The 21,904-nt window shown below is 33.8% G+C and overlaps 1 protein-coding gene across 2 annotated transcripts in view; it reads left to right on the top strand.

Annotated features, from left to right (window-relative positions):
• Positions 1–21,904, top strand: part of ORC4 (origin recognition complex subunit 4) — a 95,539-nt gene that overhangs the window by 62,125 nt on the left and 11,510 nt on the right. For both annotated transcript variants that reach the window (XM_082841459.1, XM_082841460.1), the window contains 6 exons: positions 4,133–4,208; positions 4,643–4,728; positions 7,675–7,723; positions 9,591–9,742; positions 12,479–12,652; positions 18,475–18,561. In XM_082841459.1, coding sequence (XP_082697585.1) covers positions 4,133–4,208; positions 4,643–4,728; positions 7,675–7,723; positions 9,591–9,742; positions 12,479–12,652; positions 18,475–18,561 — 624 coding nt within the window. The remainder of the gene's footprint in view (positions 1–4,132; positions 4,209–4,642; positions 4,729–7,674; positions 7,724–9,590; positions 9,743–12,478; positions 12,653–18,474; positions 18,562–21,904) is intronic.

Below are 21,904 nucleotides of genomic sequence, written 5' to 3'. Positions count from 1 at the left end.
AGTCACATGGTCACACCTAATTTCAAGAGAGCAAGGAAGTGCATTTTTCCTAGGTGCCTAGAAAGGGAGGTTAAGCAGAAGTAAGGTGAACATCACTGATGACCACCACAGCTAACATGTTTTGAGTTTGTGATATTTCCTTGTCTGGATGCTTTTAGAATTTCTCTGTCTTAGCAGTGTGAACATTTCACAGGCTATTTCCAGTGTGGGTCATAAAAACTGAAGCTCTGCAAACCCTCTTAGTGTGAATTTAAGTCTTTCTTTAGTAAAGGATAATTTTCCTTTCTTTCCAGTTTTCATTATTTTATTGTCTTTGGAAAACACATTATCCTACGTATTTTTTATTTATTTAATTTAATTAATTTATTTTTTTTTTGTGGTACATGGGCCTCTCACTGCTGTGGCCTCTCCCGCCGCGGAGCACAGGACCCTGACACGCAGGCTCAGCGGCCGTGGTCCACGGGCCCAGCCACTCTGCAGTATGTGGGATCCTCCTGGACCGGGGCACGAACCCATGTCCCCTGCATCGGCAGGCAGACTCTCTACCACTACGCCACCAGGGAAGCTCTATCCTATGTATTTTTTTTTTTTTTTTTTTTTTTTTTTGCTGTACGCGGGCCTCTCACTGTTGTGGCCTCTCCCATTGCGGAGCACAGGCTCTAGAGGCGCAGGCTCAGCGGCCATGGCTCACGGGCCCAGCTGCTCCGTGGCATGTGGGATCTTCCCGGACTGGTGCACAAACCCGTGTCCCCTGTGTCGACAGGTGGACTCTCAACCACTGTGCCACCAGGGAAGCCCTATCCTATGTATTTTGGAAGAACATTTTTACATAATACTTTAATTCTTCAGGGAGCTCCATAGTGATACTCTTGTATCAGTACAGGAGAAAATGAGATCTAGGAAATCAGTACATTAGACCTGTTATTCTGTGGTACACTGCACATCTTGAAACAAAGTAACAATACAACAGAGAAGTTGAATCTCAGTGATTTATACATCAAAGTGTCAAGCCTAAAAATATAACTTGAACAGCTAATGACTGAATTTATTCTGAACTTTCATCTTGGAAGTTTGTCCCTAAAGGCATGGAGAAAGTTCAGAAAAAAGGAAACAGAGCTAGTAAACGCTTACAAAGTTGTATAAGTAAATACAAATTAAAGCTATACTCCATTTCATTAGTAAATTGGCTAAAATAGATATATTTTTTACAGAAAAAGTAAGCAGATAGTACAGAGTTCCCATATAATCTCCACATACATACATGCACACACGTGCACACAGTTTCCCCTTTCATTAATATCTTGCTTTAGTGTGGTACATTTGTTAAAATTAATGAAAGTGATAGTGAGACATCATTACTAACTAAAATCCATTGTCTACATTAAGGGTCACTCTTTGAATTCTACAAGTCTGTGGGTACAACACACTGTTCTGGCGTTTTGACATCATTTATCTAATGTGAGTTAACTGGAATATGGAAGAACCCATACCTGGTATTCCATTTTGGTACAATTTAATTTATTCCTACTGCACTCCAATATTGAGAGGTCAAAAAGATAAGGAGTATTGTTTAACTCGTGCCACTTTTGTGATTTGTTGTATGTGGGAGTATCCTGAGATATAAAATATATTCTTAGATAAGAATTTTATTATGTAATATAATTAGTATAATTATATATATCATAGCATTAGTACAATCGTGTTAGTAATATTATTAGTATAATCATGTAAATTTGAACTTAAAAAATAAGATTACAGTATATTTAAAACACTATCCTTGGCCTAACTATCCAAAATACAAAAATTCAAAATCTACAGTTAAGCGATAAAGGTAACAGATATTGTGGTTTGTTGTATTTCAAACATTTATTTTAAAAATAGATATGGTTCCAAATGACAGATTGGACCCTGGAAAATACTCTTCTATATAGAGATAACTGTAGACAAAGAAACTTGCTAGATGGTTAAGTAGGATGTTTCTTCTAGTTGATATTTCCTCTAGTTGCATATTGTTGAATCTTGTGTTCCATAAAGTATTTGGGAATAGTAATAGTAGGTAAGCATAAAAATCTCTGGGTGTTGGCAGTTCTAAGCAAGCTGTGCTACTATGTTGGTAAAATTAATTTTTAGCTACAAAGAATGTGGAGATGGGGTAGCCAAATTCGTTATGATGGTTAGTGTAACATAACCAACTAAGTTTTTTTAGTACATAATATAGTTTAAAATATTTGAAAAGATGACATTGTTTCCTTGAAAAAAAACTGGCATTATGTGATTGGTAACCTAGCTAATTACACAGTAAATTTTAGCAATATCCAGAGTGGAACTAAAATTATTATTTGAAGACATACTTGCTAATATGATCATTTCAGACAGTCACACCTCATTAAAAAATTGTGAGCTGATTCAAGCAAATCATAGTAACCTGGTGTTAAAGTAAATTCAGTGGAAAGAGGCTATAAACCTGTTACAACTCTCTCTATGCATATGTAAAATGAAGGTATTATTATTAACCCTGTTTCATTTTGCAAAGAATTTGAAATGGTTTTGAACAATTCATCAAACGTAAAATGATTTTAAACATAAAATCAGAGCCAGGGAAATATAAATATTATGTAAGTAAAATATCAAGAGGTGGGGGAAAGAACACAGCAGGTTACTAAGAGAATACAGCATAAGAGACCCGAGTTTGTATCATTTGGGGGCTAACTCTTGCGATAGGGTCTGACTTGATCCAAAGACGGAAAAGTACCACCTCATCTTCTGACAGTTTTCTGTAAAGAATGTAACATCTCAGCTGGGCTTTTACTCATAGTATGACAGTTGACATTTTGAGATTGTCTTTTTTTAAGAGGACTTTTTTAAGAGGACTACCTGTGATCTGAGGTAGAATTCCATATGCTTTAGAAACTATACAGATATACCAGGAATAGCTAGTATGTTTGATATACTGTTGTGAAACGTAATAATTTAAAATGAGGGTATTTGTTTTCTTTCTATTGCACAAAGATATTACAGTGACAAATAGAGGTAGAATATTGTAAATACAAATAGTATTTTATTTTTCAAAATAGCTTACCAGTTGTCTCAGTGACTTTGTTGAATAATCCTTTTTCTCCTCACTAAATTTTGATGCCATCTTTATTGTATACATAGCCTAATTTCCTGGACTATATATTTTGGGATAGTACCATTCTATTTCTATTTTCATATTAAAAAGAATAATCTGCCATTACTCTTCCTTTTAAAAAGCTTTATGTTTTTTCTTAATTGTATTTATTTTCAAATTTAAGGAAATATGTAGTATTAATATGAAGAGATATATATGATAGTGCAATATGAGTGATAAGATGTCACAAATCAAAAAATATAAAGAATGTAAGTATGTGGCATAGAAACCTGTAATTATAAAAATGTGAAGCTTTATAATTGAACAGTTTAAGGTGGCATAACACTTTCTGGGTATTTTTAGTAGTAATTACTATTATATTTTATTAGTATTAATAATTTTTTTTTAATTGTGAGCTCTAAGTTTAATAAGGGCTTTCTTTGCTTACCTAGCAGCTAACAAAGGCAACATCTCTTTTTTCAGCTTAACCTCTTGGTATTTCTTTTTTAATTTTCATTTTAAGGTAACATACAAAGTAGTTCACAGTATTTCATAAAAATTGCTGTATTGGGGGCAGATGTTTTGCTATCATTAAGCATTGTTCTTGTACTTATTTTCAATAGCTTTTAACTGATTTCAGTGATAATTTTGTAGAGTAAATGGTGGAGACATATAATGAACTGACTGAGACATGAAGTTCTTAAGTGGCCATAGTTTTATGTGACTTCTACTGTAGAGAAGTATTTCTTTGAAAACTTAAGGGTTATTTCTGAACGTTTATTAGAAGTTTGGGTAGCTGATTGAGAGAGTGTGGCATCAGTCCAGGCTCTGGCATCTTAAGAGTCAGACTTTAGGAGTTCAGTTAAACTTTCTGTCTACAGAGAATCTGCAAATTTAATTGTTGATTTTTAAATGACAATCTGTTTATATTCTGTTCCTATTACTGATAGTTTAAAAAAGAATATGGGCTTATCATCTTTTACCTATTATTAAATATTTCATAAACTTTTTAATATTATTTAGTTAATAAACCATGCTTTGAAAGAACTAATGGAAGTAGAAGAAGTGAGTGAAAATGTATTACAAGTTTACTTAAATGGTAAGTATGTCCTCATTTTGTTATTGGAAATGATGTAAGCCATGTGAGCTTTTTATGTTATGAACCTTAATTTACTAGTGTGTTTTAAATCTGCATTAATAACTATATTTTAAAAACTAAATCCTTGTTTAACAACTTTTACTTTAGCACACTGTACACAGTATTTTTAGAAATTAAAAAAATATTAATAAAGGAGACACATAAGGTCTCTTGTTTTTTTTCCAATACTAATCCCAAGGAAGATGGTTCTTTGAGTCTATTAAATGTTTTCACTGTTGAGTTTTTAAAAGGAAATAATGTACAGTAACAGGCTTTGACTTTTTTCTTTCTAGTTAAATTTTAAAAGCATTAGAAAATTTACTTGAAAATAATCTGCATTGTATCAAATACATATTTCATTTTTATTAAATACTTTAAAATGGGCTTTATTTCAGGACTGCTGCAGATCAATGATAAAATTGCCTTAAAGGAAATCACAAGGCAGTTAAATCTGGAAAATGTAGTTGGAGATAAAGTTTTTGTAAGTATCATTTTCATTATTTTATTAAATAGGCTTCAAATTAAAGTCTGTATAGCATAGATATGTTTATATTTTTGGAAGAGTAGGAAGAGTTCAGAGATTCTAAATTGAAATATGTAAGATTCTTATAAGAATGTACAATGTACTAGGATGCATTTATTCATCAAATCTTTATGTTTAGATTTTTTTTGAAGTAGGTTATACTAGTTATAAAATACTTCAAGAAATCCAGGTTTGTGTAGATATTATCTGAGTTTGTTTCTTTATCTGTAAGGTAAATATTATGATTCTCTACCCTTGGAGATAGATTAATATGTTTTTAAAAATACTACACTCTGGCAGTCTATTTCTAGTCTTATGAGACTTGGATAGCATGGGAGTAGTGGAAAATGTATTGAATTTGAAGCTACAAAAAGTGGATTTGAGTCTTGCCCTATAACTATTGACTACCTGGTAATCATGGCTAATAAATATCTTTGAATTACAGATTCCTCACCTGTTAAATTGGCATTATCTTATTATACTTACCTCACAGATTTATTCTAAAGAAGAAAAGAAGTATTAAACATCATTTATGTTTTTTTTTTTTAAATAGGATGGTAATATGCTGTGCAAATGTCAGTTATCTCTTATTATTAAAATGTTCTCAGAAAGTTACCCACATCTCATTATTGTAGCTTGGAATCTCAGGACAGTAAACATCAATAACTTAAACTGATAAGAAATGTTTTGGAACTTTTATTAAACTTTTTACCTACCACTTGATTTATAAGGCTCAAGGGAAACATGATTAACTTGCAGCTGCCTTAATTTTCATAATGAAATGACTCATCTGCTTAATGCAATTGAAGCAGGTTGTAGACGTTCCAAGTTCATTTTCTGGTCACTGGTGATCATTCAGTGGTGTCACTCTAATCTCTAAACTGTGTCTCTGTTCTGCAGTAACACTGACATAGTTGTGTAAGCCTCCTAACATTTAGTAATTTTATTCTTTAAAAATTACCTATAACAAGTTGAGCCAATCATGTGTTACCCTTCCATTATCTACAGGTCTTTTTTTTTTTTTTTTTTGGCTGCATTGGGTCTTCATTGCTGCACGCGGGCTTTCTCTAGTTGTGGTGAGCGGGGATAATCTTCATTGTGGCGGGCAGGCTTCTCATTGCAGTGGCTTCTCTTGTTGCGGAGCACGGGCTCTAGGTGCGTGGGCTTCAGTATTTGTGGCACATGGGCTCAGTAGTTGTGGCTCGCGGGCTCTAGAGCGCAGGCTCAGTAGTTGTGGCACGCAGGCTTAGTTGTTCTGCGGCATGTGGGATCTTCCCGGACCAGGGATCGAACCCGTGTCCCCTGCATTGGCAGGCGGATTCTTAACCACTGCACCACCAGGGAAGTCCCTATCTACAGGTCTTTGAAGTGCAAGTTCAAATGCTTCTTCTGTAAATCTGTTGTTCTACCTCCTGTCCAGAATGTAATGTAGAAGATGGCGGCCTAGTTGGCAAAGGAGAGTTACTACTACGTAGACTCTGTTTGGCTTTTGGTTTCCAGTAGATAAGTGTTTCTGACTTTTCTAAATAGAGCTATTTGCATTGGATTCATATGAAATAATACAAGGCACAGTTGGTTATCATCCTAGTCATCACTATTGTTATCATAATCCCCACATATACAGATTATTAGTTTAACTTCTACGTTGTATAGATTAGGCACCTGAGGCTAAGAGAACATAATTAGTGTGCCTAAAGTCATAAAATGACAAAGGCTGGGCATTAAGAAACTAAGTGATTTAACCCAGACCCTTTCTGTTTCGATGTACTTAGAGCAAACTTGTATATTCATTTATATATATATATATATATATATACACACACACACACACACACACATAAATGTGTATATTTATATAAATATATACTCATATAAGTAAATTCTTATAATATGTGCATATGAATTTAAGTATATACTTACACTTAATGTCAGGTATAATAGTCTTTAAAAAAATAGCAAAATGTAAGCAACCTTTGAGTAACTTTGACCACTGATTTTCCAACAGATTGTCTCTGAGCCTTTGTTTATGTTATGGTAAATACCTCTTGCCCTGCCTACCTTGGAAATAGTATTACTTGACAGTATGTAATCATCACAAAATATGTAGAAGCTCTTTAAAACCTGTTATGCTATTTTATATCAGTTCTCTCTACTGGGAAACAAACAAGTGGGTTTCTTTTTTCCTGTATATCTCCTCAAATTTAAAGTTGGCTGTTTCTTTAAATTAAGAAATCTGAATGAAGTAAAAATTAAGGACTTAAGTGAAAAAATATTTTAATGAGGCCTTTATCCACAAGCTGGAACATCTGGATAATGCATCTGCTACTCTATTAATTTCCAACCAGAATATTTAAGTTGTATCCAAAAATGTTTTGGCTGTGTTCCAAGTAAACATAGCCAAATTTGATATGATATATACAAATTCTATAATATTCTCTTGAATAGAGAAACACTGTTGTATTGTCTGATGTTTGAGGCAAGTTTCTTCTCTCTTTTCCTTTTGGATCTCATTTAAATTCATGGTAATTTTTTTAATGGTACAAGTTTGAGACTTGCTAGAGACTGATGTGTTTCAAGATACAAAGTGCAATGGATTTCTTGATCTCTGACTATTCAGAATATAACAACTCTTAAAAATTACCTTTAAATAAAGTTAACAGTTTTACAGATTTTATCCAGAAAATATAAAATTTTGAACATGGCATAATAATGCCATTTTCAGTGCTATGCCATCTCTACTTTTGTATTTAAGTTTTAGATTGTAAGCATAGAGATATTCAGCTCAGAATCTGGCCAGTGACTTTGGCCAGATACACGGTGTCTATACAGTATATAGAATCATATAGCCCTCTTTTATTCTTTATTTCACTAAACTTCTAGTCATGGTATCTTTTTGTTATTCAGGGAAGCTTTGCCGAAAACCTTTCATTTCTTCTGGAAGCTTTAAAAAAAGGTAAATATTAGTATGTTTAACAATATCAAACGATAATTGTTTAGCTTTATTTTTCCCTTGATCATATGCTTTTACAAAAACAAATAAAGAAATATAAAAAAGAATAAAATAATGACCATTGAAATCCCTAATAATAGTGATTATTCCAACTAACATTTGATTTCATATCTTTATTCACCTGTAGTATATCGTTGGTATAGACATAATTTTCAATAAGAATAAAATCTTTTCTATTTTGTTGTGTGATATACATCTTTTCACTTACTCATGGTATGTCGTAAGCATCTTTCCATGTCAGTAAATATTGAGGTGCATCATCATTTTTATGGTTCTCATATATTTCATTTTAAAAATATAAATTAACTATGATTTATAATTCTAATATAATGAATTATAATTTATTAATCACCAGCTATCAACTTTTATTTCTAATTTTGTATAATTAGGAAGAAATGCTTAAATGATCATCCAGATTTCCTGGGGTAAATTTCAATGAGTAGAATTCTAGATTAAAAGGTTCTACATTTAAAAGAATAAATATTAATTACCAAACTACCCTAGAAGGTCCATTTTCTAAACATATTTAAAAGTACTTTTTTCCTACAGGACCTCAAAAACAATTATTTTCATGTTTGCCTATTTAATAGAAAAAAATTTTTATTTTAGTTTAATTTGCATAATTTGTATACTGATGATGCTCATATCAAATTTTAATTGGCCACTGATATTTCCTGGTTTGTGTTTTTCCTGTTGGTTCTTTGCCTTATTTTGGTGGTTTATCTCATACTTATTAAGTGAATTCTTGCACTTGTTTCTTTCTTCTCTTAAGTTTGGTTTGGACTTTTCTGCTGAATAGAAGTTTAAAATTTTTTACATAGTCAAAATTTTTCTCTCCTTCATACTTTGACATTCACTTATATTTTCATCCAGTACATATAATTCATAATTTGGCTGGAATTTATTTTGGTAAGGTGTAAAGTAAAGATCTAATCTTGAATATACCACTTTTTCCATTGTTATGTAATGCTATATTTTATCAAAAACTAAAGTACTGTATTTTGTAGGTCTAGACTTCTGAGTGGTCCCTGTGGTTTTAATGTCATTTAGGTTAATGCATATGTTTTATTATCTATTGGATAATATTATCAGATATTATCTAACAGATAATAATTATTATTAATAAATCTGTTTATTATCAGTTTTTTTCACTTTTTATGCAAATATAAAGCCTTAGACCTTAAGGTAATAGTGATTGTTCTGCTAAAGTAGTTTCCATTGTTGTGAGGAGAAAAACAAATCCACAGAGTCATGTTGAACTTTTCCCTATTGTAGAAGTGTTAAAATTGTCATTAGTAGGAGTTAAAGTAGCTTTGGTTAAACTTCACAGTACAACGGTTATTTATAAAAATTATTTCTATGGGAAGATTTACTTTGTATTTCTACTAACTAAAAATAAATCTCTTTTGAAGTAATAGTTTTATGTCCCTCTGTATTTAATCCCAAAGTGTTTTGGTCTCTGTAGGTGTTAAAAGATCCTTGTCAATTTTCTGATGATAGAAGAATTACGTTTACATAATTTAAAAAACAATAATCTTCAGTCATTTAAATGATTTTCTTAACATCAGTAAAGCTACTAGAGTCTGGTGATTAGACTGAATTACCTGAGGGCCATAGGGGCTATTTTGTCCTTTGAATAATTTTTTTGTTGAATAAATGTACAAGCATTGGTAAGTGCCCCACCCAAAGTAGGTTATCAATATTTTTTTTTTGAATTGAGTTTTAAAAAATGAAATGTAATAAATAGTTTGGAAATTTAAGAAAGGCTGATATAATTGCTTGTTAATATAAAACTCTTATTTTTTCTTAGGTGACCGGACTAGTAGTTGCCCAGTGATCTTCATATTAGATGAATTTGATCTTTTTGCTCATCATAAAAACCAAACACTCCTCTATAATCTTTTTGACATTTCTCAGTCTGCACAGACTCCGGTAGCAGTTATTGGTCTTACATGTAGATTGGTAAGTGTTTCTATTTTAAAAATTGATTATAATATTTAGAAAATTAAAGTTTAATTACTGACTTAGTTACTATGTAGGTCATTTTTCAAATGTATTTCATCAATACTTGGCACATTTATCCCACTTTTCAACTCAAATTGAGGAAAACAAGGAAATATTTATCACATATCTTGATAGACTAATACCTCCTGCTGTCTAATCAAATCACTGAATAAAAAAATGTGAAGTGAGATTATGCTAATAAATATAATTTCTACATTAGCAAATAAAGAGAAAGGTAAATGACCTCACTACCATTTTATAAAAATTGCTAATAGTTTCTACTTTTTACATTTAAGATTCTTTCCATATTTTAAAAATGCTTGGAATCAACTCAAAATGATACTGTCCCAACTTTGTAAGTATACATCTCCAGAAATGAAAGGGATTATCTCTATCAGGCTGTCACTGTAGATAGTGGCTTCTTTGCTCCTTGGAGGATTTTAGAATGATTTAACCATAGTGTTAATGTCACTATCACATTACTTTGTGAAGACTCCATGTATGTTGAACCCTGTGTACCTTCAGACAGCTTATGTAGGTCTTTTTGCGTTTACCTTATCTATCTCTTTTTCTTTTTTTAAAAAATTTTTCCCCAAAGTGGGTGCACCATTCTTGGAAGTACTGCAGTACCAGGTCGATGCGTGGAATGGATGGAGCAAGTTCCTATTCCATCTCCTAGTTCCAGAAATCCATTTAATTCATTGTCCTCGGATAGAGCACATATCGGTTATTAAACTGATAAGAACAGATACTATACTTGTTCTTAGCCGAAAGGCCGAGAAGCAGTGTGTTTACCTTCTTTTACTCTCCTAGTATGAACTTTCTAATTGAATTCAGGTAAAACTGGTTTTTAAGAGTCACCCGCTTCTTATACTATGGCTGCCATGCATCTGTAGCTTTCATCCTTTTTCCTCCTTCATTTATGGCAGGCTTATGTCAAGCCCTCATTCTCCTTTTGTACAGCTCGTTCCCTTTTTTAGAAATGTGAAACTCTTTACTGAGTCATCTTTCAACAGTCTTGCTAGTGCTGTTTCTCAAAGGAGTGGCTTTCTCTGTCCTCCTTCCCCAGTGCTCTAGAGCTTACAATGTATGCTTTCATAATAAGCCTCTCTCATAGAAAATCTGGCTGGTTCTCCACATATCTTTATTCCTCTTTTCAAAATGTAGCAATCTAACACAGTGGTTAAGGAAGCACATTCCTCCTTGCTAAAAGCTCTTCCTTTGGGTGGAAGTGGCAGTGGCAAATGCTTTTAACCCGGTGAGGGACCAAATAAAGGGTTAGTAGCTCCTTAGCCATATTATCAGAGGCTCTTTTTTATTCTGTATGTATAATTCTCCAACTGTGTAATTCAAGTCTAAGTATATATTTATGTGTCCATGTTTATAGGGAAAGAGCAAAAGGAATGATGGAGTAGTGATTTTGTTAGCAAATAACGTCTTCCTTGTGGCAGTAATTTTTTTTTTTTCTACTATTCCCTGTATCCCCACATTACCAATTTCTGTCATTACTGCCCACCACCAAACTATCAGTTACTGTTCACCTCTAAAATTCTTTTACTTCCATCTCTTTCCATTCCCAAGTTCAGGCTCTTAATTATTGCTTACCTGTATGGGTGATCTAGAACTGCTCCTTAGTAGAAAGTAAATGTAAAATATTTCTGTCTCTGAACATAACTTTTAATTGTCTTATGCTGTCACTATATTTTTCTTTAACCTGTAAACACATCTCAGGTTTTTCATTCACCCTCCTCCACTCTAACCCCAAGCTATTAATCTTTCCTGTCTTCCTTTCCACACTAACCATGATAACATGATGCCTTTTTGGTCGCTTTAATTCTTTCCTGTGTCTCATTGGTTTCTTAACCTAGAGTCATCTGGGTAGATTTGAAAATCCATATTTCTGGGCCTTACCACAGCTTTTTGTTTTTCTTCTTTTATAGAAAATTGACACTAAACTTGCTCCCTCACTTCTCAAGGAAAAATAGTACTAATACAAGTAGTTTCTCAAATATTGTTATAAAAAAGCCGAAAGACAGAATAATTTACCAATGTCACACTGTGTTCCTGCCAGTTTCCTCTTCTACAGTTTGTTCCTTAAGTCCAGCGTGGCTTCAGCTTAAATTTGTATAGTTTAGTGAATTGAATGTTTCTCCATTACACATGCTGCTTCTTGACTCTTTGTTACATAAAACAATGAAGAAGATGTTTAAATTTTCATGAATGTTAATAAGTCTAATTACATTTTATTATATTAATTTTTTATCTGAATTCTTCATAGAATGTATGAAATTGTTTATTGATAGCTATAATTTTTTAGTAGTTATTGTTGGCCTTGCAGTGTTAAAGATAAGCTGAGAAAAACATGGTTGGAAAAAGGCTTGACATCACCAGGCTTACAAGTGCTTAGAAGGGGATTAAAAGTAGCTTGGATTAAAAATACTTTCAGAGGCTTGGTTTATTTCCAAGCCGCATTCTCTTACCTCTACTACCTTGTAGCCCTAAGTAGATCAAGGGAATAATTAAATTTTTTTTAATGCTTAATTGTGTATTACAGGATAAGCATTTTTAATGCTTAATTGTCTATTACAGGATAAACATTGCTGATTATAAGTGATAGTTCAAATACTTATACCTCTAACATTGGTATGGTTATTTTAAATATGCATCTTACGGAGATTTTTGTTTGTTTTTAAGGATATTTTGGAACTCTTAGAAAAGAGAGTGAAGTCACGATTTTCCCACCGGCAGATACACTTAATGAATTCATTTGGTTTTCCACAGTATCTTAAAATATTTAAAGAACAATTATCTCTACCTGCAGTATTTCCAGGCAAGATTTTTGCTGAGAAGTGGAATGAAAATGTCCAGGTAGTTTGGAAAAAAGACAATAATATTAAAGTAATATTTGTGTCTTGCTATACCATTTGAAAGCAATTAAAACTTGAAAATCTTTAAAATCTGTAAGTTAGCATAAAATTTCTAATATTACTGTGGCACAAAACTGCATTAATACAAATTATACTCTTTTGTTTGTGTATTTTCTTTTCAAAAACAGTTGAAATGTCATACTTCTAAATTTTTTTTCTCAAAGGAACTTTTATGAGATTTATTTGTATCTGGTTTATATTTTAGATTACTTTGTTAATGAACTTCATCATTAAATATTTATTTTCTTTATTTATAAGTTTAGCAATATATTAATTTAGTAAGGTTCATACCTACCTATCCAGTGTGGATTTTTCTTTTCCAGTTCTCATGAACAACTTAAGCGTTTTTCTCATTGGGTCTATTAAGAGGCAATTCAGACTGTGGCAACTTTGGTTATATTATCTATATTGACATATCCCATCTTTGAGTCCTTGGAGCCCTGAGGGTCTTAAGTTGCAAATGCACACTCACTTGTTGTTTTAAACATCTTCTGAACCTTGTGGACTCTAAATATACTTAAGTTGAACAGCCTAATTTGTACAAACTGTTGTTTTATCAGCTAAGCGTACTAGCATCAGTTTATCTTATACTGACAAGTTTTAGTTGGCAGGGAAAAGGGAGAGAGTGTATGTGTGTGTGAATGTGTGTTTAATAATGTGTTTGAAAAAAAATATTACTGAATAAATCTTACATGTCAAAAATATGGACCTTGTGAAAGTGGAAAATAATATAGAGTCCTTGGTTATGAAAGAATTAGGAAAAACTGGTCTATAATATTAAATACTAATGAGTGAGGATGATTAGATCTGCTTAGAATTGAACAGTCTATATTCTTTGGCTCTAAAAGATTGTTTTATGTTATAGCAATAATGATAGATTATAATTTTTTACTGTAAAATCTTAAGTATCAATACCAAATTAAAAGTGAAAGTTTGCATTTATTTTGCTCTTTAACGATTCTTGTTTTTTTCCCATCTTTGTTGAGGTATAATTGACAAGTTAGAAATTGCTTATATTTAAGGTATACAACTTGATGTTTTGGTATACATTGTGAAATACCACAATCAAGGTATAATATTTAACATATCCATCACCTCATATAGATTTCTTTCTTTTCTCCTTGTTTTTAATTTTGTGGTAAAACAGTTAAGTTCTATCTTCTAAGCAAATTTCAAGTATATAGTACTGTATCGTTAACTGTAATCACGTTGCTATCCATTACTTATGCAGAACCTAACATGTATAACTGAAACTTGATTCTTATTTTGATTTTAAAATAGAGTCAGCTTATGTGAGCACTATTAATTTTGACAGTTTTTTAAAATTAAAAGTTACGAACAAAATTTAATCAGTGCTTAAGAATACATGGTAAAAGGTAGAATTTCCCCTTATGTCCGTGCCCATCTTCCCTCCTTTCACTACAAAGTAATTATTTGGTTCATAGAATTTTAGACCTTATATATTGATACATGCCAAATTTGTTTTTACATAAAGGATTCAAACCTTAAATATTATTCTTTGGTTTACCTTTTTTACTTTGTTGTAATCGTTAATCTCATATTTTTTTCCTAATATAACTGTACAGAATTGTATATCAAAATGATTGACTTTATCCTTAAATCATGATACTGTGTCATGATATAATTAGGTGTGGGTCCTTCCTTCCACCTTCCTCCCCAAATTAACTTTTCCTGGGACTCAGATATTTACTAGCTCGTGCAAGTTTTTCTTGATACTGTGTCTAATTATAAGAGTCCATGCTATAAGAACACTTTATAGTTGGTGCTCTCACATTGTCTTTTCCTTTACCTGGATCTGGAGTGGGTCAGAGCTCTGAATCTTTGGCCTCTGAATCCACTTTTGAGTGCGTCACAGACTTTCACCTTTTACAACTCCTGAACTGATTGTCTTGTTGCAACAGTGTGTTTTTCTGATTGCTTTAGTGATCAAATGCAGTCTTAGTATTTAAATGTCTGTGCTTTCCCAGGACTTTTATTATTCTTATCCCTGCTCACTTTCTTTTCCTAAGACGACTACGTAAGCCCAGATTATACTGTACTGTCATCCATCTTTCTGTCCCTCCCAGCTATGTTGTATTCTGAGATCCTAGAATGGGTATATAAAGGAAGTAGATGGTGACAGTTACTGTGAAGCATAACTCTGGATGACTCAGAAAATGGTAAGCATGTGATGTAGAGTGGCTAACCCTAGGTTTTTGGTCCTTCTTTGCTGATCACTGAATTTAGAGGCAGGATGATAGGAATGAATGTGAACACTCTCCTGTCACCTTTTTGATAATCTTACAGTTCTTTCATAAGGTAGAACTAATACCACTTGAGTTTGTGTCTCTTAGTTCTAATATTTTCTTGCCCTATCCTAATCATCATTTGCCACCTCCCTTTAGGGTATGCTCATAAATGAGCTTCACTTGAAAAAAATATGTCAGCACCATGGCCAGAGGCCCTGTCTGAAAAGGGGGGGTGTTCACTGAAGGAGCTATCCTTTCACTCAGTGCTGACTATCCAGCAAGTTTTTCTAATTCCAAGGTTAAACAAAAGCAATGGTATAGATTACAGGTCACCTAGGGAATCTCATCCAAGAAATATCTTCAGGATAGACTTGAACCTGGACATCCTGCCTAACTTGAATGTTTGTTTTAGCCCTATCCCAAATATGTAAGCAGGGTAAATACCATCTCAGCATGGCAGTATAAGAAAAATCTGTATAAAAGAGCATTTAAAAGGACCATAGCTCAGAATGACCATCATCAAAACATCTACAAACAGTAAATGCTGGAGAGGGTGTGGAGAAAAGGGAACCCTCTTGCACTGTTGGTGGGAATGTAAATTGATACAGCCACTATGGAGAACAGTATGGAGGTTCTTTGAAAAACTAAAAATAGAACTACCATATGACCCAGCAATCCCACTCTCAAGGCATATACCCTGAGAAGACCATAATTCAAAGAGTCATGTATCAGTGTTCATTGCAGCTCTATTTACAATAGCCAGGACATGGAAGCAACCTAAGTGTCCATCGACAGATGAATGGATAAAGAAGTTGTGGTACATATATACAATGGAATATTACTCAGCCATAAAAAGAAACGAAATTGAACTATTTGTAGTGAGGTGGATGGACCTAGAGACTGTCATACAGATTGAAGTAAGTCAGAAAGAGAAAAACAAATACCATATGCTAACCCATATATATGGAATCTAAAAAAATTAAAAAGGTTCTGAAGAACCTAGGGGCAGGACAGGAATAAAGACTCAGACATAGAGAATGGACTTGAGGACACAGAGGGGGGAAGGGTAAGCTGGGAGGAAGTGAGAGAGTGGCATGGATGTATATACACTACCAAATGTAAAATAGATAGCTAGTGGGAAGCAGCCGCATAGCACAGGGAGATCATCTGGGTGCTTTGTGACCACCTGGAGGGGTGGGATAGGGAGGGTGGGAGGGAGACGCAAGAGGGAGGAGATGTGGGGATATATGTATATGTATAGCTGAGTCACTTGGTTATACAGCAGAAACACACCATTGTAAAGCAATTATACTCCAATAAAGATGTTAAATAAATTAATTAATTAAATGAAAGGACCATAGCTAACTCTCCTCAAAGGAAATTCCCACAAAGTGCTATAGCTAAGTTCAAGAAAGATCTACCAACTTTCTTAACCTTCCCTGTTTAGTTAACAGAAGGTAAGAATGTTTAGCAGGAAGACTAGGAGATTTAGTATATATACTGCTGCCACTAAGTTATCCCTGGAGCAGCATGAGCCCTCAGGTACTAGTGTAATCCTGCCGGTCAAGCACACTGCAGTGAGCACATTAAGAACTTGTTTCTGCAAGTGCTACTCCTGTGCTCATCAGTGACAAGGGAATGTGTCTGCTTCCCTGAATAAGGCAGAGAAGACTAAAAACAGTAGCAAGGGAATGGGGACTATAACTAGGATAATATATTTACTGAGAGCATAAAACTTCATCCCATTCGACTAGAACTTATTCATGAATCTGGATCTTCTCACAGTGAAAGAAGTAGAGACATACAGTTTCAGCTCTAGGAAATACAGAAATACTTAGTTTTCTGGGCCTTTTTTTTTTTTGGAAAAAGAATCGTTATTCTTTGCAGATGAGTTTTGAAAAATTATGTCAGTCTTATCCAAGCCTTTCTTGGCTCTGCCAACTCTGATTTTACTGTCCTTTAATCTGATCTTTTCTTTGGTGCCAAGTGAACCTCACCTTTCATTAATCCTAATTCACTGCAGTCACTGTGTTTAGTCTTCTCTTTCTCTCTTAAAGGGCTTGCTGTTGCTATATATATATTTGTATCATAAACAGGGTTGAATACCCTTGGAAGCATACCAGATGAACATAAAATAATAAAGCAAAGTAATACAAATAAAAAACTTTGGGAAATTAACCGTAGTCCTTGCTTCTGCAGTTGTTGACTCTTACCAAGTCACTTATAAAGTTGATATATTAAATATATATTTAGATATTTCTTTTTCAAAGGGCCCTATTGAGCTCTAAATTTCCAAAGCCATCAACTTCTCAAAATACATCTTAATTTAGTTATACAAAGTATGCAGTTTACATTGTTGATCACCACTTCCCTCTTGAAGTGTTGTCCCTCTTGTTTTCTTCCCCTGGTTTTATTGCTCTCTCTTGGATTCTATTCCAGTCTTCAACATCTTTCTCAGTCTCTTACTTTGCTCCTCTTTTTCCATTTACTACTTCTTTTTTTTTTTTTTTTTTTTTTTTGCAGTACAAGGGCCTCTCACTGTTGTGGTCTCTCCCATTGTGGAGCACAGGCTCTGGACGCGCAGGCCAGCCTGCTGGACGGGCCCAGCCGCTCCGCGGCATGTGGGATCTTCCCGGACCAGGGCACGAACCCTTGTCCCCTGCATCGGCAGGCGGACTCTCAACCACTGCGCCACCAGGGAAGCCCCTCCATTTACTTCTTAAACATTTATAATACAAGTTTTACTTCCTGACCACATCTCCCTCTTCACTTCTCCTGGGACATTCTGTTCCCCATAGTTTCATCTTTGATTTTTTTCTAACCCCTCTCCAACCCTTCATCGCTGCTCCCCCGCGGTTGATTCTCCATCAGACATGTCTTCTATAAATATGTTTAATTCTTTCTTGTCTTCACACCACTATGTTAATCCAGACTCATTTTGTTTCTTACCTGGACAATTGCAGTTGCCTCCAGTTAGGTTTTCCTGCCTTTGTCTTTCCGTACAGTCACTTAGCCAAAGCTGAAACTCAGGATGACATGACTACTCATCTTCTGTCCATATGCCACAATCTTCCTACGTTGTTCATGATGTTCCCTATAACTGGACTGCTCTTTGTAGCATATTGACTCATACAGTTTAAGCATCTTTGTAACACTTTACCTTGTTTTTGAAGTATAGTAAACAACCGTTATTCTCTGTTTCATTTAGTGGTGCATTTTGATCATCCCATTAGTATGACTGTATAGTTTCCCTCTTTAGACTGGAAATTTTGTGGTAGCAAGGGTTATGTTTTATCTTGGTGTCTTTGGAATTAACGTAAAGGGATAAGAAGAAAAACAATAGAGTGGAAATTTGATTTTGATTTTTGTTTTCCACAAATAAGACCAGCACCTGTTTAATAATGGATAAATACCAGATAGAGTTCATGAGATACACCAGCCAGTGAGGCACAAGGTTATAGTTAGGTTTTAAACTGCATTGTTCCTTAATTCTGTTTTGATTTTTTTCCTCTAGAGTCTCTCAGAAGATAGGAATGTGCGAGACGTGCTGCAGAAGCATTTCAATGTCAGCAAAAGCCTGCGGTCATTACACACGCTACTGGTTTGTATTAATTTTATTTTTATCACTCATTTCTTTCACCAGGTAATTATGTTCTGATGGGAATTGGTTAAACCTCTAGATAAACTTTGGGAAAATAAACATGTCTACTACATTAGGTCTTCCAATCCATGAATATGGTATGTCTTTTCTTTTATTTAGTTCTTCTTTGATTTCTTTCATCATCATTTTATAATTCTCACCTCACAGATGCTATACATGTTTACAGTGTATACCTAAGTGTTTAGTTTCCTGTGGAGCAATTTTAAATGATATTTTGTTTTTAATTTTGGTTTTAGCATGCCCATTATTAGTGTATAGAAATGTGACTGATTTTTGTGTTGATGTTGTATTCTGCAATGTTGCTGAACTAATTTATTTTAGGACTTTTTTTAACAGATTCTTTGAGATTTTCTATGTAGATAATCATATCATCTGCAAATAGTTTTATTTTTTTCCTTTCTAATTTGTATATCTTTTCTTTCTTTTTCTTGTCTTTTTTACAATGGCTAGAACTTCTTACACTATGTTGGATAAGAATGGTGAGGGTAGATAATTGCCAGTCTTAGGGGGAAAGGATTTAGTCTTTTACTGTCAAGTATGATATAAGCTGTAGGTTTTTAATACATGTTTATTATCAAGTTAAGGTAATTCCCATCTATTCCTAACTTGCTGAGAGTTTATTATGATTGTGTTGGATTTTGTTAAATGCTTATTCTGTATCAATGAATATGATCTATGACTTTGCTTCTTTAGCCTATTGATATGTTGAATTACCTTGCTTGATTTTCGAATCTTGAACTAGCTTTACATGCCTGGACAAATCCTACCTGGTCATGGTCTTTCACCCAGTAATTATATCTTAAGCTTAAGCAGTATCAAGAAAGGGGTACTTAATTGTTCTGAAAAGTAAAGTTTTTCCCTCTCTTAGAGTATTTGATACTAGTCTAATATTTCTAGAAATTTATTTTTTCATTATTACAAAAGGTATGGCAAATACCTTTCAAAGAGAAAATAATTTTGGTTTCCTGAGTTTCTTCTTGATCACTTCCATTTATAATAATAATGGGTATCATTTATTAAAGAGCACATGAGTCAGGTGACCTAGTTACTTTACCAGCGTTATGTCTAGTTATATTAATACTGTTTTTTAATCTTTGGATGTATTTTATCCTTACCTTGGAGGAAACTGATGCTCTTTGAGGTTAAATAACTTACCCCAGGTCACACAGCTAGTAGATGGCAAACCCAGGACTCAAATCCAAGGCTGTCTGGCTTCAAGCTTATCATAACTGCTTTACTATATGGTTCTGCCACTTTTTACAGATTCTCCTTCTCCATTTCTGGTCTTGCTTAGGAAACTTAAGAGTGTTTTCCTCTCTATATACTTTCCCTCTCGTTAGCACATCCCCCTCCCATTTATCAAAACCACACTGCCATTTTCAGCAACAGCTGTCTTTATCACAGAAGTATTACAGGTTAAGAATTTTTAGAGTAGAGATTTTAGTTATTTATGTACCAAAATTAGACTTTATTTACTAGCTTACGGTATATGGAGGATACACACACACATGTATGTACATAAACACATACCTTTCATTATTGTGGGAAAATATCTCTGCCTCAGAATTGTCAACATGAAAAACCATTGTTTTGCCAGTTTCTTATATTTTTAATTCAAGGAGATGACTCAATTTTTGTTTGGGGTTTTCTAATTTAAGAAAACTTTTAGAATTGGTAGAAATTATAAAGAAAGGAGAAAGACCTGACTGAGATTAAATATAGTTTGGATAATTTTTCAACAAAAAAAGATCAGTTATACACATAGAAAAAACACCGTCATTGCATAGCCTAAAGTAAATTTCAGGTTGATAAACCTAACTTTATGTAGAAAAACAAAACTTTTTTTTAAATTACAAGAAACATATAAGAGAATACGTTTGTATTCTTGAGGTGGGGAAAGATTTCTTACAGAAGTTACACAGAGCACAAGTCATAACAAAAAAGATGGTTAAAGTTAACTACATTGAATTTTTAAATGTCTAGACACTGAAAGATACCATAGATGAAGTGAAGACTGATAAGGAGACGAAAAATGGAATGTGTATAATTATCAACACTGTCCATAATATATAAAGAGCTTCTACAGTAATCAATAAAGGAATGAACTGACCAGAGGGCAGACAGCAGAAGCAAGAACTACAATCCTGCAGCCTGTGGAACAAAAACCACATTCACAGAAAGATAGACAAGATGAAAACACAGAGGGCTATGTACCAGATGAAGGAACAAGATAAAACCCCAGAAAAACAGTGCAGATAGGCAACCTTCCAGAAAAAGAATTCAGAATAATGATAGTGAAGATGATCCAGGACCTCGGAAAAAGAATGGAGGCAAAGATCGAGAAGATGCAAGAAATGTTTAACAAAGACCTAGAAGAATTAAAGAACAAAAAAACAGAGATGAACAATACAATAACTGAAATGAAAACTACACGAGAAGGAATCAGTAGCAGAATAACTGAGGCAGAAGAACAGATAAGTGACCTGGAAGACAGAATGGTGGAATTCACTGCTGCAGAACAGAATAGAGAAAAAAGAATGAAAAGAAATGAAGACAGCCTAAGAGACCTCTAGGACAACATTAAACGCAACAACATTTGCATTATAGGGGTCCCAGAAAGGGAGGAGAGAGAGAAAGGACCAGAGAAAATATTTGAAGAGATTATCATAGTTGAAACCTTGCCTAACATGGGAAAGGAAATAGCCACCCAAGTCCAGGAAGCAGAGTCCCATACAGGATAAAACCAAGAAGAAACATGCCAAGACACATAGTAATCAAATTGGCAAAAATTAAAGACAAAGAAAAATTATTGAAAGCAGCAAGGGAAAAACGACAAATAACATACAAGGCAACTCCCATAAGGTTAACAGCTGATTTCTCAGCAGAAACTCTACAAGCCAGAAGGGAGTGGCATGATAAAGTGATGAAAGGGAAGAACCTACAATCAAGATTACTCTAGCCAGCAACGATCTCATTCAGATTCGATGGAGAAATCAAAAGCTTTACAACAACCAAAAGCTGAGAGAATTCATCACCACCAAACCAGCTCTACAACAAATGCTAAAGGAACTTCTGTAAGTGGGAAACACAAGAGAAGAAAAGGACCTACAAACACAAACCCAAAACAATTAAGAAAATGGTCATAGGAACATACATATCGATAATTACCTTAAACGTGAATGGATTAAATACTCCAACCAAAAGACACAGGCTTGCTGAATGGATACAAAAACAAGACCCATCTATATGCTGTCTACAAGAGACCCACTTCAGACCTAGGGAC

This window comes from Leucopleurus acutus (genome assembly GCF_964270905.1).
Source record: "Leucopleurus acutus genome assembly, chromosome: 6".
In the NCBI taxonomy this organism is placed as follows: domain Eukaryota; kingdom Metazoa; phylum Chordata; class Mammalia; order Artiodactyla; family Delphinidae; genus Leucopleurus; species Leucopleurus acutus.
The sequence above is the reverse complement of the archived record's forward strand: the minus strand, read 5'-3'. Positions and strand labels throughout refer to the sequence as shown.